The sequence below is a fragment of the Nipponia nippon genome, unplaced genomic scaffold, assembly GCF_047370975.1.
Source record: "Nipponia nippon isolate SJK-2023a ecotype South Korea unplaced genomic scaffold, ASM4737097v1 scaffold_16, whole genome shotgun sequence".
Lineage (NCBI taxonomy): Eukaryota > Metazoa > Chordata > Aves > Pelecaniformes > Threskiornithidae > Nipponia > Nipponia nippon.
Genome location: NW_028262332.1, coordinates 3,805,096 through 3,828,252, shown reverse-complemented (window position 1 = coordinate 3,828,252; position 23,157 = coordinate 3,805,096). Strand labels below are relative to the sequence as shown.

At 43.7% G+C, this 23,157-nt stretch overlaps 1 protein-coding gene across 2 annotated transcripts in view; it reads right to left on the bottom strand.

Annotated features, from left to right (window-relative positions):
- Positions 1-23,157, bottom strand: part of PAPPA (pappalysin 1) — a 183,562-nt gene that overhangs the window by 85,651 nt on the left and 74,754 nt on the right. For both annotated transcript variants that reach the window (XM_009475824.2, XM_087753259.1), the window contains exons 8-9: positions 6,528-6,656; positions 4,821-4,912 (exon numbers count right to left, since the gene is read on the bottom strand). In XM_009475824.2, coding sequence (XP_009474099.1) covers positions 4,821-4,912; positions 6,528-6,656 — 221 coding nt within the window. The remainder of the gene's footprint in view (positions 1-4,820; positions 4,913-6,527; positions 6,657-23,157) is intronic.

Sequence of the window (23,157 nt, the reverse complement as noted above, 5' to 3'; positions counted from 1 at the left end):
GGGAGAGGCCTCTGAGGAGGAGAAGGACAGATCCAGATTGGTAAGGTAGCAAAAAAAATTTGAGGCCAAGCAGGAGCAAAAGAAAAGGTGTTTAAGGATCATTGTCAAATTAAAATCATACTTCTCCCTGAACAACCGCTGGCGACTAATGCTTCAAACATGCCAGAAATTGGTGGTAAATTCAACAGCTAGATATATTTATTTTCTTTCTTCCTCTACTCTATGCCTTTTCTTTGTATTTTACATCCCTGAGGCCCTGATCCAACAAACCACAGAGACGTGTGTCTAACCCGAAACATTCACGTTCTTCAGCGGGACCACTCACATGTGGAAGTTCGTGGAAGCACTGCCCTGTTTTGCTGTAAAAAGGCTTTAGCAAAGAGTCCCTTATAAGCAAAGGAGATAAAGTGTAGCAATAATAACACCAATAAGATGCGACTGAAAACCCCATAAATTACCAGGCAAACTTAAGGGTAGATAGAAGTTCTGAAGCTACTTCCCAGATGTGTTTCAATGTGTCTATCAGCCTTCACTCATCTCTTTTCATATTCCTTTCTCTCCCCCTCCCTTCTTTGTTATTGATCTCTGCATCTTTTTTATTATATCCTTCTCTTTCTTCAGCACTGGCAAGCTAAATCAATGCATAATGCACATCACACTCAACAAAAGGAATGCAAATGAAAGCGGCGCTCTTTTTCAATGTCCGCACATATATCTAGATGCATGTGTACAATGTTGGTGTGTGGGAGAGTGCATACCAAGGACAAGGTGCTCAGCTGCTTGTTTGACACCCATTTCTCAATGGTCCGGTGGGAATGGATCAAGTGCTAAAAAGCTCTGGGTTCCCACAACTGCAAATCGTAACTCTTATGACTGGGGTCTGTTTTACACAGGACACGTCAGCTTGAACTTGGCTGAGGTCCGCAGTAATCGCAAAAATCAGTTATCCCGGGAGTAATCGAGAGCAAGGTGAAAGAAAAGCAGCCAAGAGGTAGGAGAGGGGTGCATCAGTCACAGCGGACACAACTTTGATTTGCTTGTCTCCTACAAACCAAAAGGCAAAGCGAAACTTTCCCCATGGGACCAAACTGTGCAGAGGAGATAAAATATGCAAAATCCGCTATGCAAAGGGGAAAAAAAGTAGAGATGATAAATTTCAGGATGGGGAAGGGTGAGTGTACTGCAGAACTTAAAAAAGAAGCACTGCCAGATGCTTTAATTAATTAATTAATTAATCTCACTGTCGCTCTTCAGCATGTTGCAGGAAGAAAACGCTATTAATCTTATCTGTTTTCTGTTACTCGGCTTTGTGTTCAGGGAAGGCCAGGACAGCCTGACAGTAAGACCACACAGTTTTCTTCCCTGCCTCCCTCCTTCCTTCCCCCGCACCCCTCCTACCGTGGCAGAGCAGATTGATCCACTGTTATCTGATTAGAGAGGAAAGGTGGAGGGAAGACAAAACCGAGGGGAAAAAAAAAAGAAGTCTAATTTTATTACAGGCACTAGCGCAAAGTGTCTTGAGAGCCTTGTGCCATTTATTCAAAGGAAAGTTGGACCAATTAAAAAAACCCACAAAACTCATGATCCTAAAAGGCAAAGGGAGCAGGAGAGGCAGAGGGACACCTGCAAACAGGCTGCCTCCATCCTTGGAGATATCCCGAATGCAGCTGGACATGACCCTGAGCAACATGCTCCAACTTTGAAGCTGGATCTAACTTTGAAGTTGGCCCTCCTTGGACCAGAGACATCCAGAGACTTCTTTGAATCTAAACTATTCTGTGATTCATGGCTCTAAATCTAAAGCTTGATGGCGTTTCCGGGCTCTGTTATATTTCTCTTCTATCAAGTGAGGTGACTTGCGTGGTCTCTGCTTTGGAAGGAAGTCCACTTGGGCTTTGCTATCAAACCTCCTGCTATGGAACCTCCCCAGTGATGCCCCTTCAGCCCTGCCTTTGCAAACAAAATGTTTAGTGATTATTTTCAGCCATGTGGGACCCAATCCTGCAGACAATTTGTGACAAGCATTGCATTCACTGTTGTGGTTAGATTTCCTGAAGTCTAAAGAATGCCTTGTGGTAGTTCAGAAACATGCCTGGAAGGAAGCATTTGCAAGATCAAACCCTGAGGCCCCCAATTCAGCAAAGCGTCTGAACATGTGTTTGAAGCTCACTGAATTCTTTGGTGAAGGGGAGTGATTCCCGGGGCTCTAAAGAGCTACATAACACAACAAGAACATCACTGCAAAAATAACACTGTCTGAAATAATTACTTGTTGTCCTACAGGATTATAACATGTGTTAGCCTTGTAAACATGGAAATAAATTACAGTTATTTTTCTGTGCTGCTGAAACAGGGACCCAAGTATTCTGTATTTTCCAAGAAAATACCCTACCTGTCTCAAAGACTTTTGTTTGGCTAAAGGCAGAGGATCCAGTCTGATATTAATAGATTGTGGAGAATGCTGAATTTCTGCTCTTTTCAATTATTATTTATTATGTAATATGTACAGCCACTCGCTTCCCCAGCATCTTTATGTTTTCTGGTGAGATTTTAATGCTTGATATTTTAAAACAGAATACAAATCAGCACTGTTCATTTGTCTGAAAGATTAGCCAGCAGTGTCTCTCTAGTTCTTGATCTCCTAATTCATGGTGGTCCAGCATGCATAAAAGCCAACAGGACCTGTTTCATAGGTATGACCTTCTCTGAATCTTTCCTCAGAACTTGATGAAGGCAGTGTTTGCCCGAAAACAACAGCAGCTGGTCCATCCTCACAGACCCTGCACGCACACCAAGGCCATCACCGCCACAGCAGTCGCACCACCACAGTTGTAAAGTCACGCAACAAACATCTGTAAGGTCTGCGTCCATGCACCTTTCCATTGATTCAGCTAATTTGATTCACCCAAGTGAGTCCCCATGTTCAGTATTTCACAAACAATTTGATTTCATTCGCTTTTGTAATCCTGTGCAAAATCACAGACTTCCAAAGCCTATGAAAAACAAACAACTTTTTAACTCTGGAATTCCCCTTTTCCTTTTCAACACAAGCAAATCGGAAAAATCACTTCCTCTGTAACGGTGTAGAAAAACCTGTGTGTATGATTTAGTTGCTTCATTTTCTAATTACAGTGCTGTCAGACAGGTTTTTTCCACCCTCTTAACCAGCCCTGTTGCTAGTCCTGGAGATGAACGTGTACACAGGCATAAAGCAAGCTCCTACACCTACCTGGCAGGACATCGCTGTGTGGTCCAAGGCTTGGGACACCCCACTCTTACTCCTGTCTGGGCATTTACTTAGAGCATGGTGCAGCTTCTGTCCAGCCCACACAACTCAATTTCCTTGAGAACCAGTGTACACAGGGGAGGACCTGGGTCATGTCCTAACGTAATGCTGGGATGTGGTCAAAATACAGACCAGGACCAAGGAGCTCAGACCTGCTGCTGAGCAGGGTGATACAGATGCAACCATACAGCTCCAACCCAAACCCTTGCTGGAACCAGCCTCACACTATGCCTGACTTTTGGAGAACCCAAAACATTTGCATAAGTGTTTATCTCACTTTCAAAATATTATGACTAATCTTTCAGTGCTTGAGGCTCTAATGCAGCAAGTTACTTGAAACACAAATGTAACTTCAAGACCACCAATAGTCACAATTAGCCTTGACCATAAATACTCTTAGATTTCAATAGAGCAATTTACATATGTAAATATGTAAATAAGTACATCACCAAATCAGGCCTCAAGTCCCACAGCGTGGGATGCTGATGTAAAAATGTAGCCATTACGATGAGACAAGCAGTCCCCAGCTTACCACCCAAGGGAGACATGGTGCCTGTGAGGTCCTTTATATGTTGCTCCAGGCACAAGAGAGGATCATCCATTTTTTGCCAAAAAGAGCAGATTTCAGTCCTGCCAACATTATATTATCTGCTTAGGACTGATGCCCTGAACTGAAGGCATGGGATCACTAGATGGGACAGAGTATTTGCTTGGTCAGTCCAGATAAGGAGTCTCATAAAATCTCTTGAGAAAAAGCCGTCCCTTTATAAACATTAACTTTGGTTGCAGAAGCTCTGAATGTTTCATCCTTCCCAGACCTCGCTGAGCCCTGTTTGGGAAATGCAATCCCACAACACAGGGCTACCCCACAGAAAGTGCAGCATAAATTGGTCTCCATTTCCCTTCTCTGCCCCCAGCATTCCTAGAGAGTTTAATATGTAAAGCTCACAACTGCAGCCCTGCAATCCCCGATAGCTCGAGCATCTTCTGGCCATTGTGCTTACAGGTTTTGCTAATCAGAGCAAACCAGGCTTGCAAATGAAATCTGATTAAGTAGTTTTCACCTCTGAAAAAGGGGATTAGCTAGACCTTTGATCCTCAGATATTGATTTGCAACTCAAAGGAGGTGTGACCTCAGCTGGACTTGCTTCTGGTCTCAGTCCCTTCCCCTTTCACTCCTCCTCCTGTTTACCAGAAAAAATCAGTTCATGTCTTCTCACGTAGCCAGATCTAAAGCCTATTGAAGCCAGTGGAAAACCACCCACTGACTTCAATGGGCTTTGGATCAGTCCCACAATGGCTGACTTAGCCTTAAGTCCTAGGCTGTTTCAAAGCCAGCAGAACCAATTTCCCATCAAAATGACCAGAAGCTGGGAAGATATGTTCGCCTTTCAAACCTACAAATTCCACCTTTTTTTCTCTCTTCCATGACAACTCTTCAGCTGGAAATGCTGAAAATACTGTTGATTTTTTCCTTGCACTCTGCATAGAGTTGTTGCCCACCGTGAGTGGAAAGGCTCTGAGCTAGACTTACCAATGCAATTAAAGGATAACTCCTGCAGGCAGAATAGGGAGCAGCCATCACCGTTGATCTTATTCATATCATCACATTCTTCCCCCAAGTCTCTGTAGGCAGGGCACACACATGCAAAAAGGAGTCAGATGGCAAATGGCATCATCCTAACAATTGCTGCAACCCCTCTGCAGAACCCCAAAGCCCTGAAATCCAGTACAGCGGCTTTGTGTGCCGACCCTTAAAATACCTCTCCCTTTCTTCTCCAGCCCTGACTTTCATCATTCCTGGTTCACAAGCTTGCCTGGCCACTTCTCTCCTGCACATGTGGATACCACTTGCTGTTCTCTGATAAGGATATGAGCAACTTCCTTCATAGATGGTGTGACTGCAACTCAGCAGGTGGGGAAAAAGAGAACAGGAATCTCTGAAACTCTTTGTATTAAATCTGGAAGGGCCAGACTGTGACCCCAGCATGGGAATAACAAGGCATGAAGCCTGGTGCTGGGCTGTTCCAGGTGACGGCACTCAGAGCAGAGCAGTCGACAGGGAGCAGGTGGTGTTGGGGATGTGGTCCTGCCTTGCACCAGCCCACACAGTTGCAGGGGCGTGTGGGGAGAAGAGTGTGAACTAGATGAGAAAGGGGCTGCCGCAGCTGCAAGTGGGGCCACAACCAACAAAGCTGTGACACAGTCTGGTTCCTGCTCGCTCCTGAGGCAGCTCAGCTATTGTTCGACGCTTGCTGCAAAGCCACAAGTGATGTTTGAGGAATGTGCAAACATAACAGTAGGACAAAGTTATGGAAAGCAAAATTAATCTGTCTTTCTCCACCTCTGTCTCCAAGACTGCCCTGGGTTCGTATGTCGTTTGATTGTTCTCTTTGATTTCTCTGCCTGTTGGGCCTCATCCTGCAAATACTTGCTGCCAGGTGTATCATCTGACAGACTTGTACTATGTGATTGCTGATCAGCATTATTTCAAGCAAATAATACTGGCTGGATTAGGCACTTGCTTGTTGTTACTTCCATAGTTTAAATAATTAAATTACCTAATGCCAGGAAGCTTTGAAGCAGGTGGCCTTAAAGGCCAACATAGTAAAAGAATAAACCCTAACATAGTTGTGAATGATTGTTTTACATTTTCAGCGGTCTGGGGATTGGCAGCTGGTGAGAAGGAGGAGCTGATTGAGAACATGCAATTCCCAGCACTCTCCCTTCAGAGGCCAAATCTATCACCTCCAAATGCATCCCAGCTCTGGTGGTCAGTCAAACAAGAGGCTGCACCAGCAACCTGACCCAACATGTGGCAAAGGCTTTACCCTGTCCACCAGCTGCCAGACACATGGGACATCATGTGTAAGGACAGCATCAAAGGCTGTGTGAATTTTTCCAGCACTTCAGCTTCATATAGGAAATGTCATATACATTTATAAAGATACGGATACACAAACAAACAGCATAAAGAGCATATAGCATACTTTCATATCGATCCTGCTGTCTGGACTCCATTATCTGTATCTCTGTCTGTATCTACTGGTGCCAGGATAGCAGGGCCTAAGTTCCAATTAAATGTCATCATCCCGGTAATCATCAAGCACATGAGTCATTATCTACAGATGAGAGCCGGCCTAAACTAAGGAGACATCAGAGGTCATCAATTCCTTTCTAGTCTCAGCTTCTGGCTGAGTAGATGTGCACAGATTTATCTGTTTGCTTGCTCCAGACTTACATTTGGATAATCCCGTCTCCACAGTATCCACTTCCAGAGATATACACAAGCGCGGGGGAAGGCTCGCTCTCCTCCGTCCCGGAAACAATGACGACCTGGTATGTGTATGTTGTCCTATCGCTCAGTTCCCTGCAAGACAAAAGGAAATATTAAGCGATCAGTACAACAAAGGCAGTAGCAAAGGGCAGAGAAGGAGATACTGAAATGGGGGCTGGCTGCCAAAAAAGCAAGTTTTAGTTGCTTTTGGGATTTTTTGCTGATGGGATTAATTCTTGGTTGGGTGTCTTTTTCTTGTGAGCACAATCAGCGCCACCTGTGTCCATGCTTGATTTATGCACAGCTCTGAAATAGGTGCAACTCTTGACTATTTGACAGCTAAACTCTGCTGATGAAAATCGTGCAGTTCAGTGTGTTGGTGCTACATCTAGACCCACTGTAGAGATGGCATTGCACTGACACCATGGCACTGCATCAACCCTCCCCACGTGCAGTGGGAAATGGTAACACCATTACCAACAGTCGACAGTACTGCAGTATTTGAGAAACCAGCCCTGTGCTTCACTGTGTTTAGCCTTGGACACGTCTGCTCCCATCTCTCCATGTCAGGGACGGCGTTACCTGCAAGTCTGTGCCATAGTTCATTTAAGGAACTTAAAACACCCTGTAAACACTGATTACTTCCTGAACAGCCCTGAGCTCAATCCAACTGCAGCTGGAGCCAGTGGGAATTTGCCTATTGATCTAAGACAGAATTGGACTGGGGATGTTTCAGTGATAGATAAATAAGTTATCCACTTTGCATACGTGTATTAAAACAGCAGAGTTAAAAAGAAGGTTTCTTCCTCTCCATGAGAGCGCGAAAAATAGGATCCACAGCACTGGATCACGGTATTAGCATCGAAATACTCACAGAAGAATTAGCAAACTGTTACATATTTATGCAAAGCCATGATTACCTAAATCCTGTGCATCTGTAAACGAGGAATAATTTTTTTTACATGCAATACAGAAATAATATAAATGTTTAGCTTTTTTACAATGTCTTTTACATTATCAGAATTCAAAACGTTCCCCAAAGAAACTCATTACCATTATCCTCATTGCGCCAATTTGTAAAGCCACGGAGTGGCAAAGGCAAAATGATTTGCTTGAAGTCATCAATCAGGCTAATTACAGAGCCCATAACGCAACCCAGCTCTTTCCTACCCCACGCCAGTCCTGTACTTACTACACTCATATTGCCCCAATTACTGACAGTAATATACATGTCTTTTTGTCACAGGAACTTGGTCAAAAAGCATGTATTAATGAAGTGTGTACTATGAAGAAATTTATCTACTACACAGAGCAACAAAGCCATTGAAGTAGATATCAATGGACTGTAGTTACTGAAATCTTCGAGTTTGTGAAATAAGTATCTCCTTACAACATTCATTAAATTAACAAGCATGACTTAAACTCCAATATCACACATTATATTTTACAAGAAAGTTGTTTCTCATGGATACTGTGCCTGCAAAATAACTGTCATTGAAAGAAGTGCACGTGAACAGCACTGGGATTTGGTTCTTTGTTACCACACTTGAAATGGGGAGTGAAACTCACTGGAACGAAAGCACAACACAACCAGCTTTCTCATTGCTCCTTCACCTGATTCCTGCCGGCAATAGTCTGTAGCTCCTATGAGCTAAATTCGAGGATTCAGGTAGCACAAACACTATCTTAATTCACCTACAGACTGGGGAGACATCTACACAGATATTGGTATGAGTGTTTATTCAATCAAAGTGAAAAATTTAAAAATTCTGCCCTTGGGTCCTGTTTAAAACAACTGTTTAAAAAAATATATAAAATTAGAGGAAATAACTTAAATGGCCAAACACACACTGATGTATAATACTGAGAGTTTCCTCTAGATTTTACTCCCAGATAAATCCACTTGTTAAGATGGGAAGTTTCTGATTCATACTGATGAAATCAAAGCAGAGGCAAGCTTTGATTATTAAAGAGCAGTTATTTCTCAAGATCTTTCTTCAAAACCATTCGTAAAATATTTAAGATTAACAAGTATACTTGCAGAAATGTGGATTTTGTCACTGGGGATCTGCTAACCACAAAAAAGGTTCAATTCTTAGAAAAGACTGTTAATACAGGAACAGTTTGGGCAGCTATAACAGCTACAAAATAAATAAATCCATGCTGCTTTCTGATGCGCTGAGATCACACGAGTGCAAAATAGTAGTTTTCGGATTCTGATTTTTTCTGTGATTTCCACCAGTACCCATAGGTGATGGGCAGGCATGCGGCTAAGAGCAGAAAGCGTGCCTCTGTGAGTGCGTTTTAGTATGTGGGAGTGTTTGTGTATGCTTGTGTGTACATGTAAGCAAACGGAAAACAGGAGAAGTTCACGTTTGTTTATGTACAGGGCAAGAAGTTGGCAGAACATAATGGAAGAAGACACAGCACTAAATTAAGCACGGGAGAGAATATGGTGTTTATGAATTATTAGGTGACTGGAGATGAGTGTGTATGTGGGTGAATAAGACAGAAAACTGGAAATGAAAGTTATTAGGTGGGGAGAACTCTGGCATATTTAACTGTATGGATTGTGAATGCAAAACTGCACATGGGGAGAGCACCCTGTGGACATCGGAGAAGAGTGGCTGCTGGCTTTGTGGCAGTGAGCTTTGGTCTAATCCTGTCATCTGCTACATGCTGGCGAGGGGAGATTTCCAACTGCAGCCCACTGCTCAAAAATGGAAAGCTCTTGGAGATGTGATATGCCCCGACAGGCAAATGATCCTTATAGTTTAGTGACAGGGAAAAAAAACCAAAAGGCCATTTCTTCTCCAAAAAAGAAGGTGAGCAAAATACCTGACATTAACTGATTTGTACTCACAATACCCCATGAGCTCTGAACGTAATATCCTTGTCTTAGTTTAAAATACAGAGAAAGGGAAGACAAATGCCTAGAGACATACAGGCACTGTAAAGCAACATCAGGACTGGGAGCCAGCTCTGCAGCCAGGGCGCCAAGCCTCCCCATCCTCATCCCGGCTCCCCTTTCAGACTGCCCAGTTGAGAGCAACCTGGAGCCTCACAACCTTCCCCATGCCCGGGACGGCAGAGAAGCCTCAGGCTGTCACACCCGGGAACAGCACCAACAAACCAGCCAGGCCCAGAGGAGATCAGAAATGGGAGCACGTGTGCTCCAGGGGTGCCCTCCAGCATCACCCAGAGCTGGAGATGTGCCTGGACTGGGGCACCAGAAAGCCACCTTAGAAACTCAAATGCAAGCCATCGTGCTTTCAGTTCACCCTGGCCTGATGCAACTAGTGGCAAAAACCTGATTGAGCTAGATGTGGCATTTCACATCTCAACAGCTGGAACCTGAGATACTTATATCCTCCTGAACTGTTAAATATATCATATCGGCAGCAACTGAGAGTTTTAGCATTCCTTCACAGTACCCACATTTCGGAAAAATATAGCTGCTAAAGGGATGATACGTGCAATACATCAGGCAGTAATCCAGTACCATAGTGAGGGAGGGAGGAAGGAATGCAGGAACGAAGAAGGGGGAAAAAAAAAAAAAAAAAAAAAAAAGAATTTATTCTCTCCTATACGGTTATGGGGCACCAAGGTCAATATTACAGACTGTATCTGGAGATGTTAGCAAAACAAGCTCTGCTCCAAGTGGTGAAAAAAGTGTGATTTTTGACCATTTATTTTCTCTCTCGCCTTCTCTCTGAGCTGATGGCATACTAACAGCAATATTGTGCTCTTTCCACTCTGCCGTCAGGCAGGTCCAACACACGCCGGCTTCGTACAATGGTACTTAAGGAAGTGAGACAGAAGAACATCTTTAATGTTAAGGATGTGAACAAACACTCTTTTAAATTTATATCTATGGTCTTTTAATGACCTTTTCGAGAACTGAGTAAGCCACATTGATCGCTGCAGCTTCCGCCCGTGGGGAGGCAGTCTTATTAAAAAGCAATGACTCAAGCCCTCTGCTTAGAGGGGGAATTAGGACGTGCCGTGTGAAATACCATGAGGGCAACTTTCCTGTCTGCTGTGGCGAGTGACGGATCCAGGGTCAGAAATATAAAACCCTCTAATTCTTTTCCTGTTTTTACTGGGGAGGCCAGGCAGTTGAGTTAATCTTGCTGTGTCCTCCAGGCAAGGGACCTCTGCTTTCAGTCTGGGTGTTCCTGTAAAACTTACGGGAAAAATTGTACCTCTGGGAAGTTGTTTTTTACTCAGACAAAGGTGGGTTTAAAGGATCATTGAATTTACAGCAGCAACACACATGCCCTCAAGTGCCAGCAGACCTGCAAGGGGTGACGCTGCCCCAACCACATCTGCTCTGTGCCCACCGTAGGGCTTCAGCATCTGAGGACCCAGCACACACTCGAGATGCAGTAAAAGCACCAAGGGAAAGCAAACATCCCATACCTCTCTCCCTACTACAATAGCATATATGTTTTTCCTACTACAAATAACAGCAGGGAGGGTTTTTATACAGCAAAGACTTGTTTCCAACAAAATTGAAAATATCCTTAAGGCTGATCCTAGCTTCTGCCCTATGAAAACACAAATGGCCAGAAAGCAATGAAAGCAGACAGTGTTCCTGTTATTCAAGGACAAGACAACAAGGTCTTAGGCATCCCCAATTAAATTATGGCTGTCAGAGTCAGTGTCACGTGAAACAGGCAAATTCTGTACCTCAAGTGTCCCCATGAAGGACGCATCTTTCTTTCACCTTAAATAGTCACCAAACTCTTAAGCCAAAGGACAACATTTCCTGGACAGCTCTCCTCAGCCCAGAATGAGTCTGCTAGCAATGTCCCCATTTCCCTCTAACACCATCGCCTTTGCTCTTCTTCCCTAGCAAGGAAGCCTTGCCGAGCAAAGCAGGAAATCTGCTGGCAGCAAAGAGCAGCGACCCACATCTTCACTTGTTGCAATGCTTTGGATCAGCTGCTCAAGGTGGACTGAATACAACCACACATGGAAGAGCCGAAGGTCTATGCCATCTCCAGTCTCATCCTCCACAGCCTGGAGCTGTCCAGCTGGTTCCCCACATGCTGCTCACAGCCACTGAAAGTCCCAACGTCATTTATAGAGGTCCTGAAATACCCCAAATAACCACTAACTCAGTGAAGAAGCACTGCACCGCTCAGACATGCTTAGAGCTTCCCAGTCTCGGGCACTGAACCAGGGCTCAATGTCTCTAGATCAGAGGAGATAACACTGCTCTCTTTATTGCTGCATAGAGAGTGGGTCATTAAACTGCGCTGGGTTTTACCTCTCAGCAATGCCACCGGGGTGTCTGCAGGCTCCCCCATCCTCAGGTGCTCCAAAAGCAATTGATAAAGAGTAACCCAGAGGATGAGGTCACTTTGGAACAACCCAGATAGATTTGGTCTCCAGCTCCCATCCTTTCTCCTACGTTGGCATTGACTGTGCAAATACGACCGTTTTCTTCTTTTATCTCCTCTCTTGCACATGCTCCTCCTCGCCTTGCCTTTCCTTCTTTTAATAAAAATGGCATGAGAAGCACGGCAGAAGATAATGAAGAGAATTCCTGCCTGGCTCTGCAGTCAGGAGAGAGGAGGGGCTGGATGCTATAAACAAAAGAAGGACGTCAAAAATCCCGAGCTCTTGCGATGGGCTGTTTTTTCAGCTGCGGTCCGATCTCTCACTGTTTGGATAAGCCCAGCGACATGGCAGGTGCAAAGGCCTCAAAACAAGTCTCTTGCCTCTCTCTCAGACACCAAGCTGACTCAGAAGACACAAATGCTGAGGCAACGGCCTTAGAGAGGCTTTTCTCTCTACCTGTGATAAGATAGGTCCCAACAGGGGCGGTGGGTTTGCTCTGTGCCCTCCAGCTTTTTTCATGATTTGTTTGTTTACAAGCAAATCAAAACAGGGTAGTTGAAGTATTAAATGAACACTCATAGGTTGGTTGGGAAGGTGGGGACTGGACAGTGGATTTCTGCTCTCAAACCCAGCTTAAACCCGAACCGGGTCATTCTGAGGAATAACAACAGACCAGCCAACGACCGGAACAGATAATCTCAGCTGAATACTTGGTGGGGTACGTTTTGTACCATCAGGTGTCTGCTCTCTGAAGCCCGGAGTCTCACCATTCATAGCAGTGGCATCAAGTCAATGCCCAAACTCAACTTTTGCTCCTGACTGTATGAGGAAGGTATCTCTAGTAACACCTAAAAAACCCACCTTACCCACTTATGCAATACCATCAGACCCCACGTATTTGAGATTGAAGTCAAAGGTTGAGGGATCCAATCTATTATGAAAAGGAAAATATCCTTTTCTTCATGAAATAATTCTACAAACTGAAGTCACCGTCACCTCTCATAATCACCACAAAAGCAAGATAGGCAATCAGTGTGCAGCTCTGCTCTCGCTTACGCTGGTGTAAATCTCAAGTAATTTTAGGGACCTCAGCAAAATATTCCAGGTTTAAACCATTGCAACTCAGCTGCTCGTCTGTTCCTCTGAGTTGCAAACATGCATTTGCTGATCAGATCAGCTCCCTGTCTGCACAAGACGCCCTGGCACAGGACCACATGCCTGGCTGTAGCACCTCTGCTCTGAAACCCAGGTCCTGGTTAGGACCTTAAACACATTTGGTTTTGAACATTTGTTTTTTTACACAGACAGGTCTCTTCTGTCCTTTGTGCAAGAACCATAAGTTTTTAAAGTAGCAAACATATAGATATATATGCAACTGATTAACTCCAGCAGACTTTGATATAATCGTCCAAGTATTTGCCCTGGTACCAATTTAAAACACAGTAGCACATTTAATAAAAAACAAAGTTTGCAGCCAAGGCCTTAAAGATATTTCTTGTTTTTTCTCAAAAGAAAAAAAAAAGTCAATAGATAATTTTATAGTCTCATGTTTAAACAACGACAACAACAAAAATTATGGATTTTTAAAGTGAGTGATACAAATGGAGGATCTAAATGAAATTGCGTTACAAATCCTGGGATAAAGTAAATCCTAGAGGCCCAGGGCCTCACATGGGTGTTTGCACTAGACAGGCAATTTCACGGCAGCACACAGGTTAAGTGTCAGAGCACCTGGTTGCTATTAGAAGCAGGGAAGGAGGGGGAAAACCTGTTGTGTTTTCTTCACCGCTGCGATCAGACCCTAAGCTGAGACAGGAGTGCTTCTCAACATGAAGCTCAGACATGGCCACTGCAGGAGGGAAGGCTGTTATGTTTTGACCAAGGAAGGAAAGATCTAGGACATGAAATGCAGAAAGCCCTATTTCCAACTGGTGGAAGCCAGCACTTCTCTACTGATTTCAAGGGAATGGTGCCAGTATCCACCACCTGAGGACAGTGCTCTGGTGTACCGGCACAGCAGGGAGAAAACAGTAACACGACCGGCAGGCAGGTTAGGACAGGTTAATTGCTTTAAAGACCATCATTGTCACTGGCAAACCTTTACCTGTTGCATCGTGCCTCTCAATGAGCACTGCCTGATTACTCACACCATTAATGACACCCCAGTTGTGCTGTGGCTTCTCCATGCAGGACCGCCAGCGGCAGCATCCATGCGAGCTCCAGTACTGGTTCAGACCACGCTGCAGGAGAATTGCCTGATGCACACCCTGCACAGGGTCTGGGACCCAACAACCACCCCTCAACTTTTGGATGTCAAAAAATGATGCTACCTTCAGCCCTGTGCCAGTTCGTCAGGTTTGGCTCTCCCTGTGGGCAGAAGGCTCTTCCCAATTTAGGGTCATCAACTTGGCAGAATAATGTTCTTCAGCTTTCTCTGAATCCAGACCTGACCTCTAGGGTTTCCCTTCAACAGACCTGATTTTCAGAACTTAATACCCTCCCGTTTCCGTGTAATCCCACCAAAATGGTAAACAGAGCCATAGGAGCAGACGCTCGCAGCGCCTGATCCAAAGGCTCCTGAAGCCAGTGGAAGTTATTATGTGCATTTTCAGTAGGGCTTAGATTGGGCCCCAAGAGAACACAGATGTTTGCAGTTTTCTCTGGTTTCACCTCTACCATCCCTCAACGAAACTCCGCTTTGGAGGGTAAGGGCAGGAGAGCTGTGGCACTCCTCAGGTGGTGCTCCTAGGAGCCTGTATGTACATGTGCATATGCGTGAGAGAGACGTATGTGCTGTTGCACACGCCACACAGCAGAGCACGCAGAGATGGGCGAGGAGATGAGGTGACTATTCCAAAGGAACATTTTGTCATTTCCCTCATTAGGGGCTCCGTGTTTTGCCTTAAGCCACTTCAGATTATACGAAATCCTACTAGCTGGTCTCCAGTGGGATCTTTAATGGTTTAATAACTGAACATTACTGAACATATTTCCACTACCCTCTTTCTAAAATCCCATCATGAGCTAATTTCCTCTATTGTCATTACATCTGCAACTGGTCTTACATTTCAGAAAAATCTGTACCACTGTGAATAAATGATCTCATTTACTGCACCAAGCTCTCAGGGCCAGCATTTTTAGTAGTAGCTGACAATTTGGGGTGCCCAGTTCCAGGGACCCTTACTGGGGTACAATTTACAGAGAAAAATGAGCTTTATTTCCACCTTGCCACTACTATCACAAAAAGATCCAGGAAAATGCTGGAATTGGGGCATCAGGATGGAGATACCCAAAGTCACTATACATTCAAGAAGATCCTGGCAAAGATCAAATCTGGATGAAGCAATCACACGATGGGTGCCTTGGGCCCGCAGTGTGCTCAGTGCATTGTATGCCATGCAATTATACACCTAAAAGGCTTCTCTCTTGTCTGTCGCTGTATCCAAAAAGGTATTAAGGACAGCACAGGTATTTTAGTCTTACTGCAGCATTGTTTTCAAATCCTTGCCTGTTTGAGTGTAGCTTCAAATTTAACAGAGACTTGGAATTTATTTCCTAGGAAAATACATTAAAAGAAAATGCCCAGGAAATGATCAGGCCAATAGTTCAGTAAAAGTAGCTGAAAAAAGCTGTACTGGCTGACACTGCTGATAAAAAGGTAGGTAACACATTTCTGCTGCTTCTGCGGTATTTGAGGCTCACTCCAAGTTTTACAAGAGAGTTATTTTTAAATCGTTGCATAACACATGTCTGTCCAATATTTCTTTCCTCAATCAAGCAAAGAAAATGCATTTGTTATTCCTGGGAGATTTCTGGTGCTTCTTATCTTATTTAGAGCCCAAAATAAAGATGCACACAAGAAGGCAAACATCAGAGAGAAATTATTATCCATGAGATAATGCACAGCCTAATTTACCACATATCTGAGACTGTTTCACCTGCAATAAATTATTTTGCCCAGCAGGAAAAGTCCTGTTTGACCTTCATTTTTTTTTTTTTTTCCTGCAGCTGAAAACTCTGCTACTACTTCTAGGTCACGAGTTCAAATTCCACCCTGGCTGGGAGTGATTAAATATATCACTTCCTAATAGTATCTATTTGGTTAATAATAGGACAGCCGTTACTGTTCACATTTTCAGGGACACTTGCATATGGCTAAGTTGTAATCTACAAGTCTGATCTCTCTACAGCCTCTGTGTATCGTCCAAGAGGTGCATTGCAGACATGCATCCAATATAGCAGCAGTCCTTGGGTAGTCCCTGGCTGGAGCAGAGCTGATGCCAAAGCAAAATGTCATTCCCCAAATGGGGCAGTCCCTCTTCCCTGGCTCTTCCCATGCTCTCGAGACATTTCTTTGAGAGAAGCAGCTGGGGTCATTCAGAGCAATACCATCTTTCAAAGACAGACCCAGGCTAAAAAATTGCTCTGGGCTGCCCTGTCTCAGGATCACAAACCCATAAAGATATAAACCCGCCCTTACTACCTTATTCTTGCATCATGTGCGGTCGAGCCAGAACAGGAGCTACGGGTTTTGTCAAGTGCCAGCTATAGTTACAGCGTTACATAAGAAACCGCAACAGCGAAGAATCACAAATCTATCACTACAGCTGGCACCAAATGGCATCTTTGCACAGGCTTAGCAGAAAAACTGCCTACTGAATGGGCACAGATCGTCAAATTGTTCTTTCTCTTCTCCAGGGCAGGGTTAAGACAATTTGGCAGAGGGTGGTAAGGGAAAAAATTGCTCTATCTGTTCTGTGTGTGGGGTCAGGAAGCAGGTTTTATTCTTTTGCAAAGATAACCTGGCACCTTTAATGAAGAAAGCAAGAAAGAAGGAAAGCCATCAGAATGTGGCTTCCAGCTGTCAAGTCACATCAGCCAAGTGGAGATGTATAATCCCTGAGAGCAGCAGCACTGCTAGCCTCTAACATTTAATTGTGAGCTCTTTGAAAGAAGGCACCTGGCGTATTTCTTCTGTAAAATGCCCGGAACGCTACTGGCAGCTATAAATAATAACAACTGCTACCTCGGTATTTAGCAGCACAACATATGTGAAGGAAAGATGCAGGAACAGTAGATGGAAAAGAAGCAGTTTTCCTCCTCCTGGCTTACCGAGCCGTTGGTGTAGAGCAGGGGTACGTGCTCCTAGCTGGCACAGGGAGCAGAATCAGTCATCCCTGCTGCCCTCCTGTCCAGTCCCAGCTCCCAGCTGCCATGCAAGCCAGAAGCGAGGCCACACTCTTTGGGAAAGGAAAGAATTTCCCCAGGGGGTATGTTGGCGGTGAAGATGCTGCTGGGTGGAGGACTCTCCTTCCTACCAGCACTTCACCTCTGTTAGGGTCAGATGAGCCTACGACCAGTTTCCCCACTGTTGGAAGGGAAGGTGTGGGACAGGCAATCATTCCATGTGTTTCTGTTCTTTCATCATGGGAAATTTTCAGGTTCATTAAGCAGAAACAGGGCAATCAATACCGGCTGCACGAGGAAGGAGCTGAACAACACAGCCAAGGCTAGAGAGAGCCTCAGAGAGACATGAAGATGGACGATGCTTGCTAGCGGATCGCCAGCACCTCCGCTGAGCTCCAGGACTGCTACGCTGTCCTACACCAGCTGAATATTAAATTTCACAACTTTGCCAAAACTGACCACAGGCAGCTCCAACATACTCAAAGCTCTTCACTGACATGCGGAGGCTTTCAGACAGTGACAGCATGGCCACTAATCCAGCTGGGAAACTAGGGTCAGAGAGGAACAACTGAAATATTTACTCCTTAATGCAAGGACTCTGGATGAAGAACTTGGCAAGAACTAGCAGTGCTAGTACTGTACCTGAAACTGGAAATTACAGGGGTAAGAGAAACCTAGCGGGACAGAAGGGTGTTTGCTTCTCGGGAAAGCTCAAAATAGCTTTGTCCATGCAGCACTGCAAACTAATGATAGGGAAGCTCTTAGGAATGAGCAAGAAAGTGTGAATAAGAGTAAATCTGTTCCTGTTGAAGCTTGGTAAAAGTGTTTTTACTGGAGATGAGCTGTAAACGTTCATATTGATACAGATAGGGATCTCTAATATATTACTAGAGAGAAATAATACAGAGAATTGTGTCATTATGGGAAAGAAACCTCCTAGATGCAGACTAAGGAACAAGTGCTTTTAATAATGGCAGGTCTCTGGTACTGCTCGGCGTGAGAGCAGACATCAAATACTTAGGGACTCAACAAGAGATGACGCTATTTTGCACTTACTTCTTGTAGCTGTAATAGGTTGGATTGAAAGAGAAATTTGAATCAAAATGGAAATTTGTCTTTCAGTTATCACTTTGAGGTTAACTAACAAACATTTTCTGCAAATAAAGATCTGAACCCCAAAAGTCCAAGTGTCCGCAGACAACACTGAATTAGTAAACAGGCTCAGTCAATGCAGAGAAAGGTGGAGTTATAATGTAGAAATGACTAATTTACAGGACTGGATGTCTCGAAATGGTGCATATGTTGGTATAAGACCATATTACGCATGTAACCAAGAAATTCAGAATAAGCTGGGAGCTTTTCATTGCAAGTGAGAGGGGAAGAAGCAGTTGGTTGTATTTATTCAATTGAAAGACAACTATGAACCATCAGTGGGATATACCCACAAAAAAAGCATACAAGGTCCTTGCACGCATCAAGGCAAGGCATTTCCAGGGTAGCTGGGTAAGTATTTGTGCACAAGGACATCTGGAATACCACATACAGTTCTAAAGCCTGTTGGGAATCCAGATGTGTAGCATGCCGATATCGCACGGACAACCTAGCAGCTCTTGCAGATAAATCTGGGCATGTAAAGTGCTTTCTTAACATTTCAGTCCTATCTTAGATACTCCCCAGTATTTCCTGGCATATCAAGAGAGGTTTGGCATGGTAACTGTGGAGGAGGGGTGAGCAGAAGATGGTGATAATATGGGCTTCAGCTTTTGGTGTCGGGAGAACATCCACCCAGTGATCTGTATCTTGTTTGGGTGGAAATATGGTGTTAATTATCTTCATGACAGATGGATCTGGCAATTCATTTCAGCTGCTTTAGATCATACATTCCTCTGACTGGTAGACCTTCAAAAAATAGAGAAATAGATCTTCAAGATGAAGGAAGGAATGCCATAATAAGGACAGATGTTGCCATGAAATTTTAGTGTTGCATTCAGCAGGGACTTAGGTTTACATATCATCATTGTGATATTCATATTTTTACAGTCCTCTGTTCAGCTGGCCCTGTGTCATGTAAATGCATTCTTCTTATTGAGTTCAGGGGCTAAAAGGCACACCAATAATTGGCTGTAATGAATTATTGCTCATTGTGAATAGTCACTGCTGATTCTCCAGCCTCTCTGCTTGTTCATATTTGTAGGAACCTTCAGACTAAGAACTGTTTTACATCTCCTTCAACTACTCATCATCTGGGGTTTCTGACAAGTCACTTATCATATGCCCTTCTGATCGGATACCAGTAACAAATGGCAAATGCATAAATAATGCAAATTTTGAAACAAACAATTGTTTTGGATAAAGTACAATGCTAAAGTACATGAAACGCTAAGGACCCATGAACAATGCAACAGCAGCCCTCCAACTACCTGCAATCTTGATGATGGTAATTTCTCAGTCATTCTGCAATCACTCCAAGAAGCCCGAGTGAGATCTGCACTCCACCGTCTTAGGTGTGGAGTTAAAATGCACTAAATGACATGGAGCTTACAAGCTTAGTGCTGAATGGAACTCCTGATTATAACAAAATATTTTAAAATATTGTACTTACTTAAACAACTGTACACAGATGATGACCAGTCCCCTCCAACTATTATCGAGCAACAGAAAAGGTTTAGCCATAGAACATAGGTGTAAAATAGCCAAAACTGAGAAGAAAAACATATTGCCTATATGAGAAAATGCAAGTTTCCCTTTCAGTCTCTCTTTTTTCTTTCTTTTTCAAGTATGAATGCAGTTTCTCTAGGTGTCACTTAGGTACTAAAGCTCTAGTCAGCATAGGAATTGCTCAGATGAATATATCACAGGACAGCATACTTGCTTCTCAGTGAGGCTCAACTCTGCAAAACCAAAACTCGTACCAGGGCTTCGTGCTGGGATTCCTTCTAAGGTTATTTCAGTCAATGCCTTTGTCTTGAAAAAAGCCTACAGGTTAACGCTAAAAAGACAAGCCAATCCATCGCTGTCCACCACATTTTGAGGTTTCCTACAAAGTCTGTGGCAGAAAAGTTGGGAAAATTTCCAATTCTTAGAAACTTTTCCAGTTATTCTGACAACTTTCCAAAACTAACCTCGGTGTCTCTCGGCTTTGCCTGCCAGCGGGGAGAGCGTAGATCTCGCCAGCACATCCAGCTGCTCACCGCTCACAAATTTGGCTACTGAGAGTGCAATGGGGAACATGGACTGTTCATCTCAGACTGTCCCGGTGGGACCAACACCTAACTGTACCTGTGACATCCTCAGGAGAGCGTCTTGTTGTAGGCACTCAGTTCTCACTGAGCTCTTAAAAAATCAGTGGTTGCTACAAACGAACATAAGAGCAATGATTACTCTCCATCTGCAATGATGTGAGCGTAAAAGTCCTACAGTAAGGGCAAAGTGAGGGCAAAGCAATTACCACATTCGCCATTGTGACTATCTCGCACATTATTTCTAGAGAACAGCCAGAGTGAAACCCTCTACGTATGAGCGCAACCCGAATTTTGGATTAAATTGTGAGCTGAGACTTTGAGACTTGCAGATGAGTCTCCTTCCTTATCACTCGCTGCGGTGTGAAGACTCAGCAGTTCTGTGCTGCACCTGGCCTGACCTCCTTTTTTTCCCCACTGATTTATTTAGCTTTCTGCTCTCTTCCTGGGCTCTGACTCTCATTTTGTATCACAGATACCAGCAATTCTGGCTGATCATACTCAGTGGAATTGAGTGTATCTTGCCTGGTTTCTGTAAGGTCCAAGGATGAGGTCTTGTCCCTTAAAAATAATTGTTAGCCTCAGCTTGAGCCAAGAGATGAGATTAAAATTCAGCTTGAGAACAGAAGGTCTGGCATTATTTTGCATTTCTTAATAAAAGGCTTCCACTGTTCTAGTTATTTACTCTCCTCTGTGGAGCACCCAGTGCTGACTAGGCAAGGGCTATCCATTAAAGGCTCTCTCTCCTCTCAGCTTAAAGAGAAGTTCCTTCTCTTTGATGGCAAGAAGGTAGGAGAAATTAATTTTTCTTTCAGCATTGCCACACCTGGGGAGAGGATCTTCCTCACAGATAACAGTGCAAGCAAATATTTTCTTTGGGAGAAAAAGAGAAAGTGAAGATCAAGGTCAGAGGAGGCAAGAGTAAAGATATGCGACTGCCTTCAAAATAACCTTCCACAGAGCATGTTGGGGTGTCATCTGATTTAATATGGAAAACATGCAAAAGCATAAAGGAGGAGTAACTGGCTTGGGGCTTACAGAGAGATAAAGGGCCTGCAAAGTCTGGTTGCACAGATATGCTGAATTCCAGCTGTATAGAATGAGACAGACAGACAGATGCAAACAGGTTGAGAGAGACTGCATTTACCTCTACGTGTGTATATATATGAAGGAGCATCGCCCAACACCTCTGTCGCTGACTTCCCTGAAGCATCCTCCCTCCTTCCTGCTTAGAAGAGTATAAGGACTGTGGGTACTCTTTACACAAGGTGCTAATAGAAAATTCATCTTGCCTTTGCCTCTACCACATAACCACAACCCCATGCAGAGTTTCAGCAAGTTTGCTGCATCTCAAGGTATGGCCCAGCAGCAGCCTGGACATACAGCATCACCCTACGAATCTGCATGACCCCCCATCACCAGAGGATACAGATCAGTGCTGTGCACATAGGTATTTTAGGATAAAAAAATCACCCCACTTTTCAAGATTTCAAACACATGCTGAAGTCTTGAATCAAAACCAACTACAAGTGCTTAGGAATTGCAAATCTTTGACTCCTCACCCAGTGACTAAAAACTTCATTTTAGTTTTCCAAGCATGTCATCGGAGCTCACTGGCAGGATTTTCCCTGTACTCCCTGGAAAGACACAGACAACCTGAGGCCAGCTAGCCTAGCGGGTTTGGTTAGTTTGGCTGTGCCAGCCTCCAGGAGCATCCGTTTCTGTCTACTGATCACAGGTAGGGCCCAGAAAGACTAACGTAAATTTTATGTTTAATTTTTAGCTGGCTATGTAACTAGGTGAGACATACAGACAGGTACAGTTATGTTGCCCCATGTGATTTATTCAATGATGCACAGGAAAACTGTCATTAATCCCTGGCTACTGATTTAATTATTAGAGCATCCTTTCACTATAACTGGCTATAAGCTAGAAGTCACCCACAAAATCATAATAAAAGACAAGGGCATAGAGCTCCGAATATAAGTTATGTTTTGGACTTTTTTTTTTTTTTTTTCTCACATTTTGTTATGAACTCAAAACTGGACCAGTTTCTGTGGGAACTTGTGCTAAGGTATGCAAATATTTCAAACCAAACCAGTCCCATTTTCCAATGAGAGTGGGCCAGGTTTCAGGCAAAGATGCTTTCATAGCAAAACCATGGGAAAATTCACCATTTTCCATGTTTCCAATATGCCAATATTCATCTCATGTTAAGTGCCAGCAATTGTTGGAACAAGGCTACAACCCAAGAAAGCACTTAAGCACATGCTTAACTTTCAGTTTCAGCACATGAGTAACCTCAGTGATGTCCTGGATCTTGTTTTTATATTCACTATTGTTAGTTACCTTGAATTTTAAATCTGTAGGGACAATTTGCATCTTCCGAGCTGTATAATTGGGCCATGAAAGGGATGGTAGCTCATGATTACTGAATTGTCAATTAATCATTTTTATTATATTTAAATATGCTTTAGAAGACCATAATGATGTATGCTTCCTTGATATTAGCTGTACTAATTAGATCATCTTTTCTAAATTAGAGTGCAGTTTTCTTAGCAGGTTTCCTTTTATCTGGTGTTCATTTTTCAAAAGAACTTCATGTTGTTCCCACAGATGAGTGAATCATTTCCAGAGAATCATGTTATGCAAAAGAAGTTTTTCTTGCCACTGTAGAATGCCTACGGGTAGATCATGGATCTCCCTGAAATTGTTAAATATTTTGAAGTTGCACTTTCCTCAACAATCATATGTTCCTTGATGAGCATAACTGCATCTGGGATGAAACTCAGTCCCTACAACAAACTAGTGCATTACTA